Here is a 26169-nt window from a genome sequence, read left to right on the forward strand (position 1 = left end):
ATGGTTATTCACTTGAGCTACGGGCATTTCCTTTTCTATTAACATACCTCTACATATGAGGTCATTCTTGCCTTACTGTCTATGTATCAGAAAACAGTCGCAACAGCTGACATCACCCTTGAGCTTTCCACTGCAGGAAATCCCTGAGGTAACAGCCTGTACTGAAGCAGGCGATAACTACCGTACAGCTGTGAACTGAACATACAAAAGCTTGACACTCTGCTATTCTGAATGGCAGTATTAGAGAATTCTATTAATAAGAAAGGCTTACTCCAGGAATCCAGGCTTGTGCTTGTGCTCTACGTGGGGTCCGAACTGGATCTGAGCCTGGAACCCTGCAAACTCACAGGCTTTATCAAATGAGACAGGGTGGGATCCATTCAATATGTCATCTCTAGCCTGGAGGAGACATGAGAACAGGGAGCAGGGAGGATTTATTGAGGCACACATCTAAGAAAAGGACAGAACTACAAAGGCATCCAAAATTCACCCAACAGAGTTTTATAAGGAGCACTTCACTGAATGGTTTGGATGCACTGTGGCTTGAAAAAGTTTATTTCTAGAGTGCATACACCGAAACATAAACTTATGCACACAGGGGAGCCAAATAAGATTACTTTGTGACAATAACGGTAATTCTGCTGACACTCAAATACGACAGCCTCCAAAGTTTGTCATCACAGCCAATTATGTGTTTGAAAAAGAACGAGCACAGAGCAGAGAAGGGAAGTGGATCAGTCTTTCACAATATCCCGTCTGCATTACAAACTGGTTCTCAAATAGTTCTTCAGATATCTAATGATTTTTTCCCCCTTTTTTCTGGCTGCCTGCTTGACTGTCGAAACATCACTTAAAGTATGTTTCAATGCATTTTCAGCCAGGCTCTGTGCATTATATTCACCATTTAAATAAACGGGGAGGGAAAAGTCTTTGTTGACATCTTTCAAATGGTTCTCCCTGCGTGCTGTTTTCTCCAGGGGGCAGTCAGCTCTGCCTCACTCTCCCTTTCTAGTTCGCTGCTGAAAAATTTAATGGCTCTAAGAGCACAGAGGCCATGCTGATAGTGAGAGAGGCTCCATTTGTGCATTTAGCAATGGCATATCAGTGCACAGCGTGGACTCGGCTCATTCTTACGTCCCATTACATCAATGAAAAACTAAGCAGGAGCTTACTGCTGTAATGACGACAACGACCTCCTCTCCTTACAATCAAATTTGTCTCCAAGTGCAATTCACTGTGGAGCACATGAGCTCTTGGTGAACACAAGAGAATGCTCTAAAATTAGCCCTCACACACGCCTTTCACGCTGATACACACTGCTTACTAGATAGCATTATGCAAAGTAAGACACACGAGTAATGGCTGAACTGAGTCATTTTATTTTAGAGCTGCTTGCAGACTGGTTAGAGAGCATAATCTACCAAAGCACCCAAGTACTTTTAAAAGCCTATTCACGTTGAATAAGGCACAGAGAGCAGTGTATAAGGTAGTTCAGATACTCTTACATAAATTCTTGTGATTTAACATTTTGAACTTTAACATATGTATAACATGCACACAGTATTTTGACATTTGCTAGTGATGACACAAACACATTAATTTAAGAGATCAGGAGAATCCAATAATGGCACTCAAATGTACATCATATTGCATTATTGGCTGGCTTAAAGCTGCAGTGCGTAACTTCTGTCGCCCCCTAGAGGATTTCTGCCTTATTACAACAATGTTGCCGGTACCTCAATAAGAGCACGGTGTAACCCGCCCCGCCCCGCCCCTCCCCTCCGCTACCACTCACATGTGGCACATTCATCTAACCATTTCCAAGAAAACAATAAAGTACTCGGTCCAGTACATGTAACAGCAGCACATCCTACTCCAATGAACAGAGTCACTTACTTATCCAACAGTATCAGGGCAACATCGGTGTCGGACCTCAGTCCAATCTCCTCCTTCAGGGCTCTCCATCGAGGAAAAGCGACGCTCACTCTTCTCCTTTTGTAACGCTCTCTCTTCGCCAACAGACTTTCTGCCGAACAGGAAGGCCTTTTCTTTTTACTGCAGTCTACTTCTGAACCTCTTGGTCGCTTCTTCGGGTTCTCCGCCATGTTGCTTCTAGCAGCGCCCCCCCCCCCCTTCTCGTTGTCAGGTAAAACCGAGTAGAATAATAGCGCTGTGTGCCAGCGCGGGAATGTCGCCCCACGACACCAAATACAAAAAGAACGGTTGTGTCCGAAATCACTCCCTCATTCCCTACTCCCTACTGCCCACATAGGGAAATAAATGTAGAGGACAATATAGTGAGCTCAACAGAAAAATCTTTCGGACACTACTCTTGGCGCTGGTAATTACGTCATCGCTGTTGCACAATTAAAACGTACCACATTAATGTCGTCTCACGCAGTACTTAGAATTTAGTATTATAGAATTTAGCCTCTTACTAAATTAGAGGCTTTTGATTCCTGTCCAGTAATTTTCATTTTGTATTTTGTTTACTATTTAAGCATATTTTCATGTTTTATTCTCTTGGCTCTTTAGTAACAGCAACTTACAGTGTAACCTACTGGAATGTTTAATTATATGCTGTTCGTTTTACACTTTTTTTTCAATGAAAGTAGGAAGCCATTTAAATTGCCTTGTTTTGAAATGTGTAATAAAATAAACAATGGAATGGACTGTCTTGTGACTGTTGTATTGCTCTACAACTCATGAATTTGTATCGTGCCTGTCATCCAACGGCTAACTATGAGCAATTTACTGGAAAAAAAAACAACAAACTTTTACTCACTCCCAACTGGCTGCAGAGGAAAACGTTGCATGATGGGATATCTTGCTCCGGTTAGTGACCATTGGATGTTCACTACATTTCGCGGTGAATTGTGGGATACATTCAGTGCATTATATAGTGAACATTAATAATCACTAAATATTCGGACTACAAAATGGCGTGGTCACTATATAGAGCACTATGTAGTGGTTAGGGAGTGATTTTGGACACAGCCAACAAATACTTAAAAATACAGCGAGGTGTTAAAGGAGCCGAACGGCTTAATCAGCGTGGCATCATCTCCTCTTGTAGTGGCTTGGATGAAACAGATATTTATAGACATGTAGAAGTTATGCACTGCAGCTTTAAGATTCTTCTCCACAAATATAAAGCTCTTAATGACCGAGCTCCATCAAATCTTAAATATCTCATTGTAAGATATTTTCCCAACAGAGCACTTTGCTCCCAAACTGCAGGTTTACTTGTGGTTCCCAGATTTTCTAAAAGTAGAAGGCGAGGCAGAGCCTTCTGTCATCAGGCCCCTCTCTTGTGGAATAAGCTTCAAGTAAATGTCCGGGAAGCAGACACCCTTTCCATCTTTAAGACTAGGCTTAAAACTTTCCTTTTTGATAAAGCTTATAGTTAGGGATGGCTCAGGTGATCCTGAAAAATCTCATAGTTAAGTTGCTATAGGCCTAGACTGCTGGGGGGCCTCATCTGTCACACCTTTCCTGACCCCTCCCCCATTTAATTTCTCAAATGATATCATCCATTAGCCCTGTGATGGACTGGCGACCTGTCCAGGGTGTACCCCGCCTTTCGCCCGATGACTGCTGGGATAGGCTCCAGCCCACCCACTACCCGATTAACGGATTGACGGTATAGAAAATGGATGGATGGATGGATATCATCCATTATTCCACTTAGCAAGTTTTATTCTGTGATAATCACACATTTAAGTCTGCCATTCACTTAATGGCTTTAATGTCAGTTTCCTTATTAAGCGATTAAGTCAAAGGTGCATTTCTGTATTTTGTCCAACGACCAGCTTAGCGATACCATGTTTGTCAAGAGTCAAGATGGTGAGGGCAGACCCTGAATTTCTCACATGGGACATGGCAGGTGATACAGGGACTGGCTCTACAACATTTTAACAGAACTGCATGAGTCTAAGTGAAGCACAGGACAGACTTTCTGATGCACATACCCTGAGGCTGCGACACTGTGGTCAACCGATCTACAGTGACCATGCACAGCACAGAGTATAGAGAGTACAACACAGCCATAAAAATAAATGCCTTCTTAGGGCTGAGCTAAAATAACTTAATGCACTTAGTGTTTCATGGAATGGTTGCATAATTAGTGAGTAAACAAATGTTATTATGTGCACACACACACACAAATTAACAGTGTGCATATACGGTATTTTCTAATGTACTATTTTACTACTGAGTTGGTCTATTGCTCTTGTTATTGTTATCTATTATTTATTACTACTTCTAAAAAGACTGTTCAGCTGTATAGTTGTATTGTTTTTTATATATGCATTTCGATTGTCAATTATTCTATTGTCACTTCCTATAGCGCTGTAGCAAAAATAATTTCCCCTTGGGTATCAATAAAGAATATATGAATCAGTTATTTTAAGCAAAGAAAATAATTGATTATTTTTCTCTATTCTCTGTTTTGTCTCTTTCTCTGGATTTTTTTTACTTGTAAACCAAAAATGCTGCACAAGCTGTTAAAGGGCTGTCACCATGAAATGATGTTATACCCTGTGGGACACATGGTCCTTGGTTGACAAAGCAGCACTAAGGACTGAATTCTACAGATATGCTGTTTTAGGGAGAGAAATTGTTTTTCTGTTTCTGCTCTGGATGCTGTCTGCTGACAAATAAAAACACTCTAATAGGAGCACAAGAATAAAAGCCAAAGAGCAAGACACATAGGGTGAATCTACAATATAGAGGCTTGTCCAGAGCTCAATATAATGGGAGTGGCTGAGTAGAAAAGGAGATTAATCCATTACTGGCAGTGCTTTCATTGTGTCTGTGTGTTTGTTTGTGTGTGCGTGTGTAGGTGTGTGTGCGTATGTGTGTGTGTGTGTGTGTAGGTGGGTGGTTGGAATTAAAACCATGGGAGCTCAAAATCATGAACAGATATAGGATCACAGCAAATTTGCAGGGGGTCTCAAAGAACATCCGGCATGTCATCATCTGAACCATCTTTGTTCAGTTCAGTTAAGTTAAATTCGATTCCTTGTTGCTGCTTAGTTACAGGTTCAGGTGACAGAGGTTGATGTGGTAAAACTTTTAACAAGGCCAAGGGTCGTAAAGCTGCTCTTCCAAACTACTTCTTCATGTGCCTTGAAGACATGTTAACTCCACTATCTCAAGTTTTTACTGACATTTTTACTCTGCCCCAGTCCTCCTGTGTGGTTCCACCGTATTGTAAAACATCTGTCATAGTGCCTCTTCCTAAGTGGTCTTTTTCTTACCCGAATGACTGCAGACCAGATGGTCTGCAGTCTGCTTTGGTATCCGTTATTATAAAATATGAAAATATTGTTGATTACATCATATATGACATCTCTTCCATTCTTGACACATTACAGTTTGCCTACTGTTTTAAATTAACATGTAGACGGTGCTTCACTGATCTGAATGCTGCTTTTTTCATATGTACATTATGACTTGATTATGTCCAACTTTTGCGTATTTATCTCATTATCAGTATGGTAGTATAACAGCAGTGTGTGGGTTGCTGCACTGTTCAAGGCCAAAGCCTGCTTTATACTATAAAAACATAAGTGCAAATCATGCAAATCATCGACAGTAAACAAGGAAAATGGAATTTTCAATCTAGAAACCTGAAAATCAATTTCTAGACCACTCATGCAATTTACTGCCTCATTCCACAGGTTGTCAAGCAGCTGACCAGCTAACACAACCATACGCATCTCATCTTGAGCTTTTTGTCATGTACTGTCCATTTCTGCCTGTAATGTAGGAGCTCACTGAATTTATAACCAGTTTTGCTCCGTATCTCCTTGCTGTAAGGCAGAGAGAACACAATAATTTCCTTGTATTTCAAATACACAGGGCTGTACAGTTGAGTTTTTGAGAATTGCTGGAATCCTGAATGAGAGATGTTAAAGAGGAAAATGTGACTAAAAAAAGAATGCAAAGAAAATCAAAGACAGGCCCGAGGTATGTTCCACTCTGTTGAGGATCTGTCCTCTGGCTCTGTTTGGCCCTTTTAACACAGTGACAAATTAGAGCCACTGCTGTGTGAGGAGTCTCTGTGATCTGTGTAACAATCCTAGTGTGTGTGAGAGACAGAACAAGGGAGAGATGGATGGGGGAGTACAAGGGCAGGGGGAGGAGTTGTTATTGTGAAAGGAAATATGAGTCTGTGTTGAGAGCAGACCATGATATGCACTGTGCCGTAATGTGTGCCAAGCAAAGAGGGTGGGGATGTGTGTGACTGTGTCAGAATTTGTGAGAGATGGAGAGGGAGTGGAGACAGGCATACTGGAAGGGAAGGAAACAGAGGGTGAGGAAAATATAGGAAAAAAACAGGAACAGACAGATAGAAGGGAGGTGAGCATCGGGAGCCGGGAGGGCAGATGGCTCGATGTCTTTTTGAACATATTCAAGAAATCTCAAGGCAGCAGGGATTGAAAACATGCAGTGTCAAACATAAAAAACTATACATACATTGTCTTTTTTTTTTTACAGTTAAGACTAGAGTATTTCTTTAACATATATAAGCAGTATATCTCAAAGAGAACATATGGGAGTACAACATCTCTTCATACCTCCCATTTTTTCACTCGATCTCAAACAAAAAAACAACTGTGTTATACTAGCTGTGTCAGCTCCCTCGTATAAAGTCCATGTGATGTCCAGTTGAGCCTATTTGTGACCAGTAGAGGTGTTTTACAGCTAGAGGACCCCCCTGCAACCTGCACACTCCATCCTGTCATAGCACATTGCTTAGACCAAACAGAATATATTCTGTAGCGAGAATACATCTAACATGAATACTTTATTGTTTTGCCCTTGCTTGCATGCAATGGCAATGTCCGAAGCTCATGTGTTTGTTTACCACGGTTTAAGTCCAGGTGTCAGTGGGGACATCTGTTCCCTGAGCAGGAGGGACTGACATAAGTGCAGAGACATGTGAAGTGAGAAAACCCTGACTACCAGACTCAGCTGACCTGCCTCCCCTCAGGGGGTCTGATGAATCAACCATATCATCTGTCTCCCTGAAAGATATCAGCTGAGTCCAATATGCCCTGGAAGTACATGTATGAATGGAGAATACTTATATTGACTCTCTCCAAACTTAAAGAGAGTGGTTAGAATATAGTAATGATAGGGGAATTTAGTGCTGCTAATCAATATTTAATATAAAAGAAGATTTCAGGGCTTCCCTTCCCTTTAATGTGGCTCTGATCAGGGCCTTAAAGCAACAGGAACTGAAACAGAGCGTTTGAGTCAGAAGATTCTAAAAGAATTAGAATCCATCCATACGTTTTCTATACCCGTCTAATCCAATTCAGCGTCTTGGAGGGGCTGAAGCCTATCCCAGCTGTCATTGAGCAAGAGGCGGGTAATGAACTGAAAGTATTATTGTATTTGTTCCTTATCATGGATCAAATTTCAAGGTATAAGTGAGCGTTTAGGAGAGCCAACTCTGCAGAACAGAACACTTTAGCCTCCTTCAACTCACACTTTTTATTTTACTCCTCAGCAAAAACTATGTTTTGTTGCTATTTCACTGCTCTCATATACCAGGTAGCTTCTTTAATCGATGATGTCACACTAAGAAGCCACTACCAAATAATATACAACTAAAGTAAGTGACTAGTTGGAGGAACATTTTGCAAGACTGTATTCTCATACTACTATCAGCTTGTTCTGCTGCATTCAGCTGCCAGATTAATACTCCTTTTAACCTCTGCCACAAAAGCTTTGCCCTCACATGCAAAGATTTGCATTGTTCTACCATGGTACTGTATAAAACAAGAGACAAGTCAAACCTGTCTGGACTACATCTAAGGTAACCGCTTTTCAGTTACCTGGACCTTGACAAAAGTCAAATGCTTGCTGCAAAATAGCTTTTGAATCTTGTAACATTCATTTTTTAGCCATCTGTTGTATCACCTTCTCTTCTCAAAAAACATGAAAAAATTAATATGCTTACTTGTTTGGACACAACCTTGGAGACGAGCTCACCTTTTCTCATTATTCTTTTTTTTAATACTTTTTTTTCTTGAGCAACATCAGTTTGTGTAGGACTCTTACCTGAACATAAAGGAGGTTCAGCTGGACAGGATCCCGTGAGTCCACGTTCTGGTCTGAATAGAAGAACTTGCGCCTCAGCAGCAGGGTCTCACTTTCTTCCACCCCCTGCTCCCTGAATGTCCTGCTGTGATCCAACCAGTTCACTGCCCAATCAATACACACACTCTGTTACCACATGCAAAAAAATTAAGACTAGTACACTCTAAAAATATGTTATCATATGGACAAAGTGGATTTAACCCAACCCCCAAAAAAACAACAATCTGGCAGAAAACGTCAGCTTTGATAGTTAATTCATTATTATCTGCTAAAAAGAAATCTCATTCTCAGCCAAAGTTGCAGGATGACTGATATATTTATATGTTTCAGACTGTACCTGGTCTCCTCTGGGCAAAAGACAGCACCAGTAATGACATTAAGCTTGTTTGTGCAACAAATTAAACATGAGTGATAGTGCCCATGTCCACATGATGGTTCAGTTAAGGTTTAAGAGAAAATAGGAAATTAGGTTAAAGCCATAACGCTATCGCTATTATTTTGAATGCTTTTTCCAGCTTGCACTCACAATCATCATCTGTATGGAGTTTGGCTTTGAGCTTTTCCATTTTCCTCTCATCTCGGAGCAGCAGGGTTCTGTCTTTCTTCAGCGTCCCCATTCCTTCATCTTTCTTGTCCTCTGTCACCTCTTGAATGAGGGAGTACTCTTCATAGTTGGTGATTCCTGAAAAGTTAGTCAAGGAGAAGACGCTTCAAAACCCTTACGGTAACCACAAACCATGATAAGAAAAGAGTCTTTGCAATTCTTTTGCTCTCTTTATCGCGTTTTCTTAGCTTTGAAACAGAGGTGAAGAAATGCTGGTAGAGAGCCAGCAAACTAAAATAGGAGGTGGGGAGGAGGAGAAGTCAAGCAGAAAGCCCTACTCTAAATAAACATTTTCCAATAAAGCTATCTGCCAGACACTCTTCCTCACCCAATTAGGCTTGGTAGCAGCCCATTATAATTGAAATATACAGCTTAGGAAACACCTCTGCAACAGGAAAGACGACAAGGTCTGGGCCTTAGGAAAACACTTCAGCATTTATTACAAACAAGCTTGTTAGAAGTTGATAATGTCCATGTCCATTGTACTCCAAACAAAACATAATTAGGACTTTATCAAGCTTTAAGGTGCTTAACAAATGCTGCTTTTGAATAAGTTAATACAAGGGCACGTAATACTTCTGCACCAAATGCAAGATTGACAAGATAGATGATGAATGATTTGAGCTTCCGATGGTGGATTGACAGAATTAATTTTCACAGGACTCACAGCAAAGACACTTACCTATTCTACTGCATATAGTTACAAGTAGCTCGCCAACTGTTTTTGAGTCATCCACCATGATGGTTTTCACTGCACCATCCAGCATTTTGATCTTTTGTGGTCTTTGTTTCTTCTTATACTCCAAGACATCCTGAGAAAACAGGAGGGGAAGCATAATGACATCCACAGCCCCACTAATCCCTCTCAACTGTAAACTGAAGTTGCTCTCAGCTTGCAGCGAGGCATAAATACCTCAGCTCCCACTAGAAAATATAAATCATTTTGAAAAATTATAACTGACATCGACAGGTCTCCACCCTGGACTATTTGATTTAATCTTACTCCATTTCGCAGCATGTAGTAATCCAGCGTTCTTCCAGACTCAAGCCAGATTCCTTTCCGGGGATCATCATCAGACAGGAACAGGCCATAATCTGAGGCTGAAACACAGATAAAAATAGAGCATGCAAATGTTTGTGTCTATGGATTTCCATCATGTAAATCAGATTCACCCGCCATTGTCCAACCTTGTCCTGTCTGTGCTTCTGGAACTCTCTCTCTGATGATCCTGCAGGCATCATATACAGGCGTGGATGGCTCAAACTGCATCGTCTTCACCACATTGCACTGGCGTACACAAATCTTTAACGACAAGGCCACCATCTTGGTGAGTGGTAAAATTACCTCACCAACCTACACACCTGAAAAACACAGACATAGAAAAACATGACGTGAGATTCAGGGCCCGTTCCTTAAATAATTGGTATGTATTTTGGCTGTTATCAACAGGCCATTATTAAAATGTCTTCCTGTAAAATAATCAGACCTTAAAGTGTGAAAGAGGAAACCTAGATGAAGAATACTATTTCACAAGGCACATAGCAAATCATAACAATTACCACCTTGGGGACATTTTTACCTGTCAAACTGAACATGCGTTTGCAGTTAACCTGCCTCAGCAGCTCATCATCCCACAGCTGCTCTGATATTAAAGGGGAAGTATACGAGGAGCATCGAATTGACTGCTGTGTACACGGAATTAAGCAAAAATAGCCTTTATGCAGAAAAAGGGAGAGTGCAAATCAGTGCAAATCAAATGGCAAGTATAAGAGGAGACAGTTCAAAGTAAATTCATCTGCCGCACTATTATTCACTCCTATCCTGCTTTGCACTCTCCTCCGCAAGCACACTTCACTTTGAGACAAATCTGTGGGTGTTTTATCATATGCAGCCATTAGACTGAAATCAATTCTGGTATTCTGGGACTCGCATGTTCACAAAAAAGGAAAGGGACTGATACTGCAGAGGTTTTTCTTTTTCCTCGTCCTTGACCTTGGCTTCAACACAGAGAGAGATGAAAGTGATAAATAGGCCACCTATGCTAGAAAGGCTCTCTGTCTCCTACATACAAATTATTGATCTGAAATGTAGTTATTACATTTTCTGGAGAAAATGCCTCCATCACCATAGAATAAAAATGTCATACACAATATTCGAAGACTGCAATTACTGTCATACACAAGTAACAAATTGATTATTTTCATGGATCATCAGTTGCTCAGAATAGCTGGAACATGCAAAAAATTGATCTGAACCACAAATACAAAGACAAAAATAAAAGAAATGGCTATTTGCCATTTCACCCTAATGAAAATTGTAAAATCGTAAAATTTTCTTTCCAATTAATCAATCATTTGCTCAAAACAACAACAACAACAAAAATGTGACTATATTTCAAATTCGACTGAAACTGCAAAGGATTTCAGTATTTTTCTCCATGGTCAGATATAAAGGCAAAAGTTCAAATCTTCACACTGACACGATTCAGAACTCAGTTACAATTTTAAACAAAGAGTGTTTTTGTGCCAGAATTCACAGCTGATCCACAGGCCCCCTTTTGAGCTAAGGCAGAGCAAGTGTGAGAAGTAAATTTCCCTGTAATGATGGAGCTGTGAATGGGCCCAACTGTGACGGTGGCTCTGTCATAGCCATGGATTCCTCTCAAAAACTCTTCTCCTTCCGTGAGTTTTTCCTCTTAGAAAGAGAGAAAGACAAGCACAAAGAAGGGGAGGTAATGGCGCTGCATGGACTCTCCTCCATACAAGCTGGCAGGGGAGCCCCACAGAGTTTTTGTCATCCAGCCCTTTCACAGATGCTCTCTTCAACACAAGCAGCCAGATACCCGAGACTGACAATCCAGCAGGCAACATAGGTATGTACTGAATGTTCGATAACAGCTCCCTCGCACACCATAAATAAATAAAAGACTGTTGTGAAGGATTTCACAGAAGTCCATCTCATCCAGCGAGCCGCCACAAAGTGCTTGAAGAAGATTACTGTAGGTTTAATACAACAGTCACTGCAGTATCTCTTGGATCAGTTACTTCAGATAGTAAGTATTGCAGTAATCATACGATGAATCCCAAGTGGATAATGATAATCCCTTTGCTTACAGTAGTGTGAGAAAACATCTTTCTCCAGGATATTCGTGCAAACACTCCAATGCAGCCAATTCCTCATTAGCTCTGCTCTCCAGCAAATTTGAGACACGCCGAGCTTATGGGTTTCTCTGTAGAATCATGTTCTTGTGTTTTATTACGCTTACAAGATCAACTGTATAGACTCAAAACGTAATCTTATCTCACATGACTATCACTTATCCATCAGAAAAGAGCCCTGCATTGAATTAGGTTTGTTTACTACTCCAAACATCAAGATGTGAAAATGGCCAAAGAGCAGCTTATTGAGGAGTCAAAACATGGACAATTCAATAGAGAGCCAGGAAGGTAGGAGCCATCTGGAGAGGATACAGCTCTAATGAGTGGCTGTAGTACCAGCAGCAGAGCAGGCCCTGAGAGCAACAACTGCTGTGAATATTTCACCATTCTGTCTCACAACTAAGGAGGTGGCTGGATTTTAGGCTTGAGTCGGACTATTCTGTTTGGGTCAATCTTCAATATGCCCCCAAACAGAAGGACAAATAATTGTAATATGATAACAAGAAATGTGGATGGAAAGCAGCTGATGAAATTGTTCTAAAAGGGTGGTTCAATATTGGGATTTTTATCCATTAAATAAAGTGTAAAATAGGGCACAAGACAACAAAAGCAAAGACGAGTTGTCTTATTACTCTTACAGTCAGCTTGAAACTTTACTCCAGAGCAATTACTCATTAATTAGGAGACACAGCCTCCATGACACACTGGGAAAAAACAGCAGAACATTAAAAGAACTGCAGGAAAACGAGAGCAGAATACAATAACATATTTATAGTGTAAATAATTGGCTGATTTTAAAGTACCAAATACAAGCCTCGCCCTTGCTATATAACAGGATTTTCAAGGTCAACCCAGTAAACTGAGACGACAGGAAAAATCATAATGATTTCCTTGTAAAAAGGCACATAGTCACAAAAGCAGAGATGCAAATGCAAACATCTCTTATTCTATTTACACTATCAAGAGTGATCACTGTGAATATGGAAGCTCTGAAATGCAATCATACTATTTTGTCTCTACAGAAAGCACAGCTATTGTAGAAGAAGAACAACAATTAGATTCTAACAGGCTGTATTGCACCTGGAAAATAACTTCAAAGCACAGATGTAATAGTAAAGCAGCAAGGAACTGCTCCAGATGATTATTATTATATAGTGCAATATCATTCTAAGTGCAATGAACTGTTAATATTGGGTGATTTAAACATGAACTTTAGCATGTTTGGAGGGCTAAGAGAAAGTCCAACCTCAGCAGTTCTCAGATCTGTTGAGAAGAGCAGTATTAAAACATGCATGCTCTGAGAAAACGTTCCATCCCACACTTGCTTCTATTTCATCTTTACATTCTGCACTGACACTCTCAGCAAAACATAAGCCTTTTATCTCTGTCAGACTGAAAGCAAAGTTAGTTTCCTGCAGGCCTGTATGAATCCGACTGTAATAAGTAAAATCCCACATTAGGACACATGACAGCAAACAGGGTTTGTTGATCTGATTAACTTTCAGTTTAAATGGAATGCTCCTGCAATTCAGGAACCCCATTTATTTTTAACTCCCAAAAAGCTGTCAGGAGGTTTTCTTCCACCAGATGTGAACGCCGCCTCCGAATTGTAGAGCCATCATCTAGATTATTTCACATTTGAACTTCTTCAATTCAGTACATGGAAGGGAGTTTTAATCAGTGACCATAAACACATTCTTACTGTGACAAGGGGGCAAAACGGATTTAGGACTAACTCATTACAAACTAACTAATAGCTCTACTCCATAATTGAAGCGAGCAAAGACGCATTCTTTGTTCAGCCTGTATTCAACATATTAGAAGAGTATGATTACTAGCACACAACTGCAGAAACTTAGACATTTATACACTGTCAAAAGAATTATCTATGGAGCAGGTTTATTCCTTTACAGCGAGTAATGATGCAAGAATTACAGTTCACATTCTAAATGCTCGATATGACCGCTATTCTTTTCCAAATGTCTCCTTATTTACACCTTGCTGATATCATTTTTCACATCGAGATGTCCTTGTGCTAATTCTCTTGCAGAGATCATAAAATGAATGTGGGGCCGCCCGAATACAATTCAAATAATTAATAAGTCACAGCCTCTCACCTCCACCGTCGTCGCTTCTTAGATTTCATAAATGAATTAATCATTGCTCCAGCAGGACACAGCAATCCCAACATGATGAATCGGAGCCATGCTATTTTAAGTTCACCAGGTTTAGTGTGGGCAAGCTGTTTAATTCTGTGAAAATTGGACAGTATTATATATATATATATATATATCTTATATACAGCAATAGGCCATTGTACTAAATTTGGAGAGACTAACAGAGACACTGGAATATATTTTCAGCAACATTTGAAAACTAACTTCTAACTTCTATGACCCACTCTTTGGATTACTGAGACTCCTCTTGGATGACCCACTCTGCTATAATGCAAGCCCTGGGTATTGGTACTCACAGAAACTATCAATCTTGCCCTCGTTGAAGGAGGGAGAGAACATCTCCTCTTACACTAAAAATATCTAATGATATTTCTTCCTGCAGCGGCGCTGCCTCAAAAGGAGCCAAAGCAGAAGAGGAGCATCATATAGCTTCCATTCGAATTCTTACAAGCCAATAGCATTGACTATTACATGCACTGATCAGTGGATTATAAGACATTAACTCTTTATTAATTCTTACTTTTCCTGAATATCATGAGCAGTCATTAATTTGGACAAAAAATTGTGACAAGAGTTGGTTCACTTAGTTCAAGTTTTCATGTTAAGGATTACTGTACAACACAGAGAATGATCCTAAATGTGCTATTGTTCATTTGGAGCGTTGAAGAAGAGGCTTTCTAATAAATAGAGGCAGAAACAGCCTCCCGAGGAGGGGAGCTCCACCCAGCTGCTGCAGTCAGTCAGCCAATCAGTACGCTGACTGTGGGTTGACCCGGCTTCTGAATCAGCACTCAGAGGGAGTGGTTAACCGTGGCTCTGACAGATGTTGCCCAAACATTTTTTTTATTTCATTACATGCACTGATGGATGCAGATCAACCCAAAATTAGAAAGCGCTCAGCCCATGATGACTTCATTATAAGTAGAAACACATTTTTAGCTATAAATCTCTGATGTGGCTTTTGACTGATAACTACAATAGATTATGTGACGTAATGATATGAAACTGGGAATATATTGGAGTCAATAGTTCAATGTTTTGAATTAAAAAAAAGTCTCAGTCAACACATCTATGGTTTAAGTATACCAGACAAAACTAAACTGAACATAAAGTAGCTTAGCTTCTTCATGTATAAAGGTGCATGACAAACTCGTTATTATAATTTTCTCTTTTATCAACACAGATAAGTCTTTTACATATTTATCGCAAACCCCATAAAACATTTGGAAAGGCAGAATCTGTATTTATGAGTGATGTGACTGTAAAATAGTGAACAGGTATTTATCAAGAGGCTTCAACCACTCACTTCACGCAGGTTTGCCCGTTATGTACCGCTCATTGCATGCCATATGGAGGATTTGAGGGTTTGCAGACTGAACATATTTCAGCGTGTTGAGTCTGGAAGGCATTAATTCCCCACAATTAAATTCAGAATATAATTTCACACGAGCAACAGATGCAGGGGATTTTTTTAATCTATTCTTATTATTTTTTATTTTCTGTAGCATACAAATGCGTACCCTCTTTAAAAGAAAATAGAGACTATTCAGTGTTACATTTGATCAGAGATCTCAAAGAAGATGGCATAAGAAAAACACACACCTTAGTATTACTATTTGCATCGTTAAACGCACAGATTTGTATGGAAAAACTATCAAACGACCTCTCAGCTTTCATCTAAACTGTAAAGCATCACCTCTATCGTAACATTAAGTGTATATACAAATCTTCAAATTGGTATTGTTACACAATAATACGATAATATGCAGGATCGAAGTTCACGGTTTGGATGGATGATATCACTGTTTCTAAATCTATTCTGAAATGAACTCTTGAACCATCTGAAGTGGTCAGAATCTGGAACCCGACCGTCATGTTACAACTCCTCTAACTCCTCTAACTGACATCCGTGGATCAAAAAACACAGAGCGGGAGGCTTGGGTTATCTGAGATTAAGCTTTTGTGCACAGTAGTTATTATATGCATTCAACTGGCTGACTCAAATAATTGAGGGTGACACAACGAAGAATGGAGATAGCAATTTCTGTTCAAAATACAGAGATTCATTCAGTCTGTGTGGGTCAAGACCTTGTGGGTTCTATAAATACGAAAAAATGCGTTGTTTTATCTAAATGTTACAGCAACAACTTTTTAGACTGAACTAGAGCTGCAATCATGAAAAACATAAAGAACAGTAAACTCTGTGTCTGTTGACGCTGATCAAACAAGAAGGACAGATGTTTTCACTGAAATAAAAGCTGGCATTCACTGTACTACAACAGCCATGACACTGTTTTCATTCAACATTTATGTTTCAAAAGTTTATAAATAAAATCAGTATTTTTTATGTGATCACAAAGCGTTTTTCATTCCTCAACAATTCTGTGTGATACTTGAATCATTGCCCAAAACAAGTTTATCATAATTTTATCTGCAATAAAAAGGTCAAGACAACATTCTCTTGGTTTACCTTCGGCATCTGTTGGCATTTCTTCAAGCTTTTATTATTTGTTTAACTATTTAGCCTGCTGGAAACACATGCTTATTGTGTTTCGGGAATTGAGTTTCTTTTCTGATCGTTGACAAGTACGAATGATCTAGTCTTAACTTGTGCAACTCGTGTCTTCTTTAGGCGTCGCTGAATGTGTGGTTGTGTAAGTTGACGCCACCTTTGTAAGTCAGACACTACATGTCACTGACAAATATGCAAACTTTGAGGGAAACTTGAATAAAAAGGACAAAGTTATGTACATAAACATTTTCACGCACTATTATTATCCCCTGGCAAAACCAGAAATCTTCATGCAACCTAAAGAAAACCTGTAAATTATTCAAATAAGCAGCCAAATAAAGCCTATAGATTCCGTAGGTTCTTTCAGCCATAATATGCTGTAGAAGCCAGTAGGTAGACATAATTCCTCTGTACCCCTTGTCTCTGCTTCTATGATGTGCAGAGATGGCAGGTGTATGCGCACACAGCATATGTATACTATGACATAAGCGAAATGTTATTTTTTTTATCAAATCTAAACAGAGCAAGCGGAGACTCCACATGTGACAGTAATCAGTGGAGGAATATATGAGAACAAGACAGTCTGAGCTCCTGAAATCATTGCATCACAATTACAAAGGTCACAATTAAGATGCCACCCTGCTCTCACTATCTCATCGTCAGTGTCCCTCCTCTGTGCTGATACCACACAAAAACATCTAAGCGATGCAGCCTTTCTGTATACAGGCAGCTTGCAAGAGCTTTCTGCCAAAAATGAATCTATTAATCAACTGATTCTGACTAAATCTGAAAAATGAACGAGACATTCTTTAATTAACTGTGTGATAAATCATGGTTCAGTGAGTGCTGGGGCTTGTAGCAATGCAATGGGTGGAGGCTAGTTGAACGTGGGAGTTTGCATGGAAAACACGCACATACAAACACACACTCAGACTATATGCAAACCCACCAGACCTCACTGACTCAAATTTTCACAATGAATCATCCTGTAGTGGGCAGTGAACATGAGTATTAGATGGCGCTCTCACATCTTTGGTTTCTACTGTCAGTATTCTCTGCCTGGATTGTCATATCCTCCAAATCAGGTGACTCCAATATCAAGCCTGTACTGACTTTCTCATACTTCAGTGGCCGGCTGCCCAGTACATACTGATTACAGTACACAGAACATACCCTGGATTCACTTCAATATGTGATACACTGTGGGTCTACATCAACATTTTACATCTTCTGGCATGCTGTAAGGGAAGAATCATGACACACAATGGTGTAGATTCCCTATTCTGGGCCTTGTAGCATAGTTCCTATCAGGTTATCTTACACAGTGTCTTGTGTCATTATCTGTTCTCTCAGTAGACTTAGTGGAGCATAACAAAAGGTAACCCCTCAAAAACATGGCAATCTCTCACCATATCAAAGCGGTCTTTGTAACAATAAAATCCCCCTGTTGTTATTGGGTGAAACTCTGTTGTTGCATGGTTCAGAGGGAGGCCATGTTATTGGCCCATTGTTTCCATATCAGCAGCTCAGCCTACAGTTGCCATGGCTGCTGCTTTGCCCACCTTTTCCTGGACGTATAAGGTTGGACAGCAGTAGAATCCACCTCCACTGTGACCTCATGTAAAAGCCACAACTTTAGTAGTCTGGATCTGGAGCATACACTCTTCAGAGATTTAAGGATTTCAGCAAGTCAACTTTCAAATGCCAAGTTGACAAGGAGTAAAAGAGAGCTTTGACAACATAAAGGGCTGCTTTGTCTGTGTACATGACTATACAATCCTGGTTTTATCCACAGAACTATCCTGTCACAAGTACATGGAAATATTCAGCAGAGAAGGAGATTGAGAAAGCTGACTTTGATTTACTTGGACAGAGCGTGTCTGAAAAATGAAAATGGCTCTCTATGAAAGTGCCACTTCACTGCTTTGTTGAAGGTTCTGCAGAGAAACATAACATTTTGTGTGGAGAGCTGCACCGTGGGAATGAGAAAATGTCTGAAATATTGCCAACAGGTCCACTGATCCCTACCAAGTGGTGAAGAAGATGTACCCGCTGAAAAGACAGGCATTTACACAGTGTACAGAGAAAGCACTTCAGCGAGAATTTCTTTCCCCTTCTGGAAATTAACAAACAAGCTTTCTACAAAGCGTTCACTCCCAAAATGATTAATGATTGGTCAACACTGGGAGTGAAATATAAAAATCCAGAAAAAAAACTTTGTAAGGAACCCAGGAAAACTCCATTATTCAGTAATCTTGGGAGTACATTCCAGGCAAGGTAACATAGTGTGATCCCTTGCAGCTTTGTTTTTCTCTCAGCGAGAACTAAAAGCACTGGAGAACCCAGTGTTTAAATTGGCTGGAAGAGAGGTACACAACAACCTGTCTTCAGACTGTACACTGCTGAAAGGTTTGAAAGCAGAGCCTGTGTGCAGAAGACAAGCTGACGATGTGGGTGTCTTTTCTGAAAAATCTTTTAACAGGACGCTGTGCTTGACTGCAGCATAGTTTTTCTATTGCCGTTGCCCAAAAGTGAGTAGGGGTGCTTTGTAAAGTAAGCACATTTATCTCTTGTACAAATAGCATGTTTTTTTAATTCTATAAAAACATTCATAGAAACCTCATAAACTCTCCAGAGGCTGTAATCTTTTTCCTAAAAAAAGTATTAGAAAAAGTTCAATCTGTCATTCTGATTTAGCAACACGAGCAAACAGTTTGGAAATCCTTGGCATGTAGGGAAACAGGGTCAACTGACGAGAACCACGCTGACTGTTGAAAGTCTTTTTGTGCATACCTCCAGCTCAGTACCTCGGGGACTGAAGTTAAATCCTAGCAATGCAAACCACTGACCTTGTGCTTGAAGGATATATGCTAATATTGTAGAGCCACATGATACAGAGTTGTGCATGTAAAGGATGCTGCCATGATTAGTTAAGGACTCGCAGGCTCACTATTGCATGCTCCACATCTGCAGGTTGCCATAGCAACCCTGGTTTTGGGCTATTCCCAGGTCAGGTGGCTCTTGTCAACTCTGGGGGAAAAAAGGGGCCTTTTCTAAGCAGTGCAGTTTGCAAAAGAAACCAACGGATGATAAAAAGGTCCTTAATTTCCTTCGTGGGTCCAAGTAAACTTAGATGAAATGCCTACACACAGACTCAGTGTTAAAATATACAATCTGTCACTGCTATGAATCACCTGAGATGTGTCTGAATGACTTTTACAACACTGTTCTGTAGTTTCTCTCAAAGACTGATAAAAAGACCAAGCAGCGAGTGTTCTGTGATTTCAGGAGATCTTTTCCAACTGAAAAATGCTTAATAAAGCCAAAGCACAAACAGGACAAGTAAAATCCATGACAATACAATCCCTCCTATTACTGCTGAAACACAGCTTTTGTGACTCAGCAAAATATAAGCTCCAAAAAGAAAATAAAACATTTAAACGACATTTAAAAGACATTTGACATACACACTAATGCATAGTTTGCAAACAGTCACCATTCCTCAGTTTCATTTCTGGGGTTGTGATGGAAAACTAAGCACTCGTCTGTCATCTGTGCATCATTGTTGATGCTTCTTCTGTAAACTACAGAAAGGAGGATTTACTGTTTACTAAATGTGTTAGTGTGAGCCACAGTAAATGGATCAGAAACTGTGGAAAGAATGGGCGTATATCAGAAGGGCTTTACAATTACAAGCTGCTCATTATGACAGCATGGGCGCAGTTGAATACCCAACTATGGGTTTCATACAAACAGAGAGAGCGGGAGAGAATCATTAGGAGGAGGCATCTGCAGGGCTGGGTTCCACCAGCTAGTCAAAGCCTATGTGGGAGGTTCTTCGTTTCACAGGGAAAGTCCAGAGGAAGCATGCCGTAGGCCAAGCACTCCCCAGTCCCCCTCTCTTTAACCTGATTACTGTAATGAGCTTAGAGATTGCTGGATGCACAACAACTAATGTGGATGCAGACAAAGACACTACACTCACTCTGTGATTCTCACTGGTAGCTGAATGCCAAGCCAATCATCAGGCTCCAACCCTCTACAGCTAGATGGCTCATTAGGCCAGAAAGCTTTAGAGTGACAGATGAGAGCAGGAAATAGCAGTTTGTTTGAAGGTGAAAAAGTCCAAATGCCAGGAATATCATGACACCTAAAAAATACGTGCCTGGATGAAACATCTGCATTAAACAGTCCAGAGCCTTTTTCTTCTGCTGTAGTAGAAATTGTATCGTATCGTATCTGGTTTTCATCTTTCATCACTTATATCGTTCCCAGCATGATAATAAATGTTGATATTTTCATTAAATCATCTGAGAAAAAAAAGCACCAAAATCTCAATTTGGTCAGTCTGAGAAAACTTCACAATAAACACAGAAAACTCACAGCAAACCAAGCTAATACTATGGAAGACGACCTGTTCGCCAACGTGCATTTGTGCATGCGTCCATATAAATTTCATCGACAAGTTAACCAACATAATGCCTGATTAAACATCAGGGATTTCAGCTGAGTGCAGTGCCTGAGTGAATTGATGATCCCCTCACAAAGCAATGAGGAACAGTGAACCGGGGAACCTGATGAAGATGAAGGTTTTGAGTTTAGTGAGGTAGATCTGTTTTATTGCTATGGCAACTTATTCTATATACATAAGCAATTGTGAGGAAGATAATGTTTGAGATCACGGGTTAAAATGCATAAAAGCATTGCCCTAATGGTAAATCAATTGTTTTGGAAAATGGCTTCACCATTCTTGGAAAACCCTGTGGATCTCAGTGTGCATATAGTGAGCGAGTCTCTTAGGAAGAGACTTAAACCATGTAAAGGCTGTAATATTTGCTGATTAAAGCACTAATGCCTTGCACTTGTTGAACTTAACATGATTAAGTAAGACTAAAAACCGGGTTGAATTATGCTCTTGTGTTTGTTCTTTACTCATTCACAAAGCCATTTCACCATCAGGGTTGCAACTGAAAGAACATGCCATCACCACCTCTCACATCATAAAAACAAATACATCTTAGCAACACATTACTTAAATGGAACAGACAACTATAATTAAAAGTCAAACCTACCTTTTAAATGATCAAAACAAAAAATAAATTGAAGATGTCTCTCTGGACGCAGAAATGTTTTAAACCCTCAAGGATATTATTGTTTTGTCCAAGGAGCTCCAGGTTGCTCAATTTAATATTCATGCGATGGGAAAATGAATTGGAAGTATTCTAAAACAACAATGTTGAACCAAGCATGTTTCAGAGCTAAAGCAAAAACATAAAAACACAACAAACCAAAACAGAACAATGAGTGCAAGCTTCAGGGCATATTTTGTCATTTTCAGAGTTCCTATTTTCAGTTATTGTTCATAACTTTGTAAAAGTGAATACATTCAAACAACAATGTGGGACGTGCTAAGTAATCACTGTATTCAGAGAGCTTCCATAATATTTAGCTTTTATGATGACATTGACTTTTTGCAGAGATATACAACCTCAGTTCAAAGGATTTTGCAAAAACCAATTCAAATTAAACTGCATCAACATGTCTCTCTTGAGACTTCACTTTAGATTGCTTAGTGACCAAAATATGGACTGCTTTGGATGGGCTGTTATTTTACTCTGAGCAATCTGGGTGTCAGAACATAATCACATATTTTACTCTGCCTGTCAAATCCAAAGCCTCTGATGAAGGAGAGATCCACTAACAGTTGAGTCCGGTGGTGAAAGAAAAATGATTTCCATGGCTTATATTCCACTCATTAAAAATCCATGAAACTGCAATACTGTAGATAAGAGCCCAGTCAGCCTTGGTACGGTCTATATAATGACATGCAGGTGACTTCCTGAAGGGCTTATAATGTTTTCACTGATAGTAACAAGAGCAAAGAGAATTTGTTCATGACTGACCCGTTTAAAAAAAATAAAAAATCTCTACACTTTGGTACATTGCATTCCTTGAATCACACCACTCAATATCATTCAGTCTGGAGCCAGAATGTGACATTAACGTTAGTGAAACCTCAGGTCTTTCTGTAACATTTTCTCTTACAAGTCCCAAAATCAAGAGGAAAGTCCAGGTACTGTTCTGTTATAACATTACTGAAAGCAAAAGAAAGTGATTAGATTACCACTCCGATGCTTCCACTTGTTTGCAACCTTGCATACTGAGCTCCTCCTCTTCTTTAAAATAGCTTGTTGGTTTGAACATGTAAAGTTCAAATGTTAGGACTAAATTAACAGAGCAGAACAGATTCTTAACAGATTCTTTGTGGGGGCTGTGATTACCTGAGTCCGAGTTCCTGCTTGATGGGTTTATGGTGTGCAAGGTCGGCTGTTCCAACACACTGACCAGCTCTTCACATTCCAGTGAATTTGCCACTACAGAAGGAATAATTGTGCTAACTACTGCACCAGATGCCACCAAAAGACAGAAGTTAGGTCAATACATTGGGTCACACATGTTGGGTACACAAAAATCTACATATGAAATATACACTGTGCTTTACTGACAGACTCAGCTTTACAGCTCCAATTTAATCTGTAGTTGGGCTTTGCAATTAGGCATGCTCATGTATACACAACTCACACTGTGCAGTGACTCACATCAGCCGGTGACAGGGAACACCAAACAATTTTTAAGACATGTAAAAATGGCAGCTGAGGATGATCTAGCTTCACTTGTTCACTCTAATCTCTACGTTAAGGAAGCAAATAGAACCATGATATATTTTGGCATAGAAAAAACACTATTTTTTCTAAAATTCAAGCACTATGTCATTAAGTACACAGTGCACAATGTACTAAATAGAAGTAGATGGTAATAATGGCAAATAAAGATGTTAGGGACAGCAAGAAAAAAACATTAGCATGTTAGCACTGCAATCTTGATCTTGGTGATTACAAGAGCAATTAGTAAGAAACTCACAGAGCATGACTGTACAGTGAATGCTTAGTCTTGCTGACAATAAAGCCATAACAATACAAATGTTCAACTTCAAAGTAAATGTCTATCTAGCTTTGTGAATACCGTGTATTCAGCAACTCAAACGCATGAACTAGAATGCAAAGACTTGCTTCATACAGATGCTTAACTTAAAGTGACTTTGATGCTGATGATTACAGATGCCTCATTCATAGCGTACTTTCGTCATCTGCTCCTGATTTGTGACTATGGAACGTGGACCATTGCCTCAGCTCAACAGATTTTCCCATCACACACACACAACATAACAGACTTTACAATTTCAAACGGCAAAAGACAAAGGGTGAATTTAATATCTACATCTGGCTGACTGTTACAGTCTGAGCACCAAAGGTCATTCCCAGGGTTGCGTGTTGCTTATGACTGTCGGTGCCCTATAATGTACAGCTCAGCAGTTTGTTATAGGGGTCCATGCTCTCTGAGATTCACTAATTGGCTCAGTGAATTCTGCTGCCACAGCACACAACTCATTAATTCTGACACACACTTCTAATTAGTTAAGTGGGGGCACTGAGCCAGCTGATAACTTGAATAGTTATTATTTCTGCCTTTTGAGTAACTATGATAACACTTTGTTATCTACACTAAATACAACACCTTTGCTAATTGCATGTTATCCATACTTTATTTGGAACAGCTATCATTTTCAAAGACAGCTTTTGGCAATTTCAAAGTAAGTAGACAATGCATGATCAGAGCGTGGCAATCGCCTGCTGCACCGAGAGTACACGGATTTGAATTGCAATTAAAAACTACACCAGTTGAATACAAATAAAAAGTCAAAGACATGAAAAGAAATGATAAGAATGAAAAAAAAATGTCTTGCCTTGTCTATTAAAGAGATGTATTACATACATTGGCTAAACATCAGCTTTTATGAACATTTAATAGCCACAATTTGGTGCACCTTTGTTCACTTCTGTTGGAAACAAACTCATGTAGGTCTAATAGCCGGAGATGCGTCAGCAGTGTCAGAAACAAAATAATAATAATAGGCAATAGTGTTGACATTCTATCTAAAAACAGAATGAGAGTTAAGGAGGAAATACTGTATTTAGGACTTTTTCCCCCTTTAATTATGTGTTATCATTTTTTGTGCATTGAAAAGTTCCCCTACTAAAGGGAGTCATTCTCTCACACTGCTACTGAACTGCCTAAAGCACCTAGTGTAGCGTTTCAGACTTCTTTTTACTCCTCCTGGTCTTCATCAGCATATGACTTGTGGCTGTTTAGCTACACCTTAAACAAAGAATAAGCAGCTGCCTCAGGCAAAGTATTTTCATAGGTTTTTTTTGAGCACCAGAAAATGTATTCAATTGTTTCCATTGACGGGAGCATTTAATGCAAAACTATTGAACAAAGACACTGTACCGAGTGTCTTTGTTCAGAGCGTTTCTCCATTTTTATGATGAAAAAACTCACTTATCTTTTAAAAAGATGCTTGTGTCGTCATTTTGGCTCTTTTTCAGATAAACAGTCATATGGACAGAGAGGCCATTCTGGCTGTGACTGTCTATAGCAGCTTCCACTCCGTCAGCCAGAAATGATCACAACAAAGACTGCACAATTTGTAGGAGCAAATTGCCCAGGCAATAAATATCGCCAGTGAATGTTGTGCTTCTGTCACTGCACTGTGAGCTGCAAGTTTCTGTATGAGCTGTAGAGTAAACATGTTTCGAGGGTTTGTTCACCAAGGAGCTGAGATGAAGAGCTCTGCCAGCAAACATGATGAATCCTATACGGACACACACCATTTTTGATGATCAAAGCAGACTGGGCCATGCGGGCCATACATCACTGAGATACTGAAGCTAAACTAGATAAAAGGTGACAAGAGGTACTGTAGTATTTCTTGAACATTACAGTATCTGAACTCATTCTGGTAGACCCCTTAAATATACTCATGAATGTGTAAACAACAACATAATATTGCCTACATCAAATTATTGAAATATTTTTGTTTTTTCTCTGTTTATTCTCATTCACTCAACTTGTTTTTTAATTGGAATTATAATTATTGTTGAAGCAATTTGAACATGACGTCTTTGATGATACCACTTTTAGATTTTACTGTCTGAGCCGCTGAAAAACTGCCTTCATTTCTCCTATTTCTTAATACTTCTTCCCTTTTTTTGCCATGTGTTAAATCGTGTTACATTTAAACACTCTTTATCTTCTAGTCGGTCTCCTCTAAAGCACTGTATGGCATCATTTACGGCACAGTAAGTCCCACAATGAGCGCTTGATTACAAGGCAGAGAACTGTAATCATGGTGAGAAATGGTTATCTTAAAAATCCTTGCTTTTCTCTGAGTTTTCAGGTACCCTAGTTGTATACAATAAACACAGAACTGCACTCCAATGCATCTGCTTCAAATTCAAATGGCTGAAAGAGTTGCATTTGTAAAACACTGTATTTGCTGAACAACACTCTTAGACTGACATTAACAGGTGTTATTAAGTTTTTTCCTTTTACCATCCAACCTATGTCTGGAGAGGCAGGCAGATGGACTGAAGGCACTGGGTGAGAACACAGGTTTGAGGGCAGTCAAGCATCCAGTCAGGCAGTGAATTGTGTCCTTCTCTGCTCTATAATAACTGGACAACCCATCCATTTCATTGCTG

The 26169-nt window shown here is 39.6% G+C and overlaps 1 protein-coding gene across 3 annotated transcripts in view; it reads right to left on the bottom strand.

Annotated features, from left to right (window-relative positions):
* Positions 1-26169, bottom strand: part of tln2b (talin 2b) — an 80484-nt gene that overhangs the window by 40750 nt on the left and 13565 nt on the right. For all 3 annotated transcript variants that reach the window (XR_011915796.1, XR_011915795.1, XM_072385865.1), the window contains 6 exons: positions 9908-10081; positions 9723-9820; positions 9402-9531; positions 8642-8797; positions 8077-8219; positions 272-399 (listed from right to left, as the gene is read on the bottom strand). Coding sequence is in view for 1 of the 3 variants with exons in the window: in XM_072385865.1 (XP_072241966.1) it covers positions 272-399; positions 8077-8219; positions 8642-8797; positions 9402-9531; positions 9723-9820; positions 9908-10043 (791 nt within the window). In the remaining 2 variants the exon portion in view is untranslated. The remainder of the gene's footprint in view (positions 1-271; positions 400-8076; positions 8220-8641; positions 8798-9401; positions 9532-9722; positions 9821-9907; positions 10082-26169) is intronic.

The sequence above is a fragment of the Leuresthes tenuis genome, unplaced genomic scaffold (assembly GCF_036924035.1).
Source record: "Leuresthes tenuis unplaced genomic scaffold, fLeuTen1.0.hap1 SCAF_5, whole genome shotgun sequence".
NCBI classification, from domain to species: domain Eukaryota; kingdom Metazoa; phylum Chordata; class Actinopteri; order Atheriniformes; family Atherinopsidae; genus Leuresthes; species Leuresthes tenuis.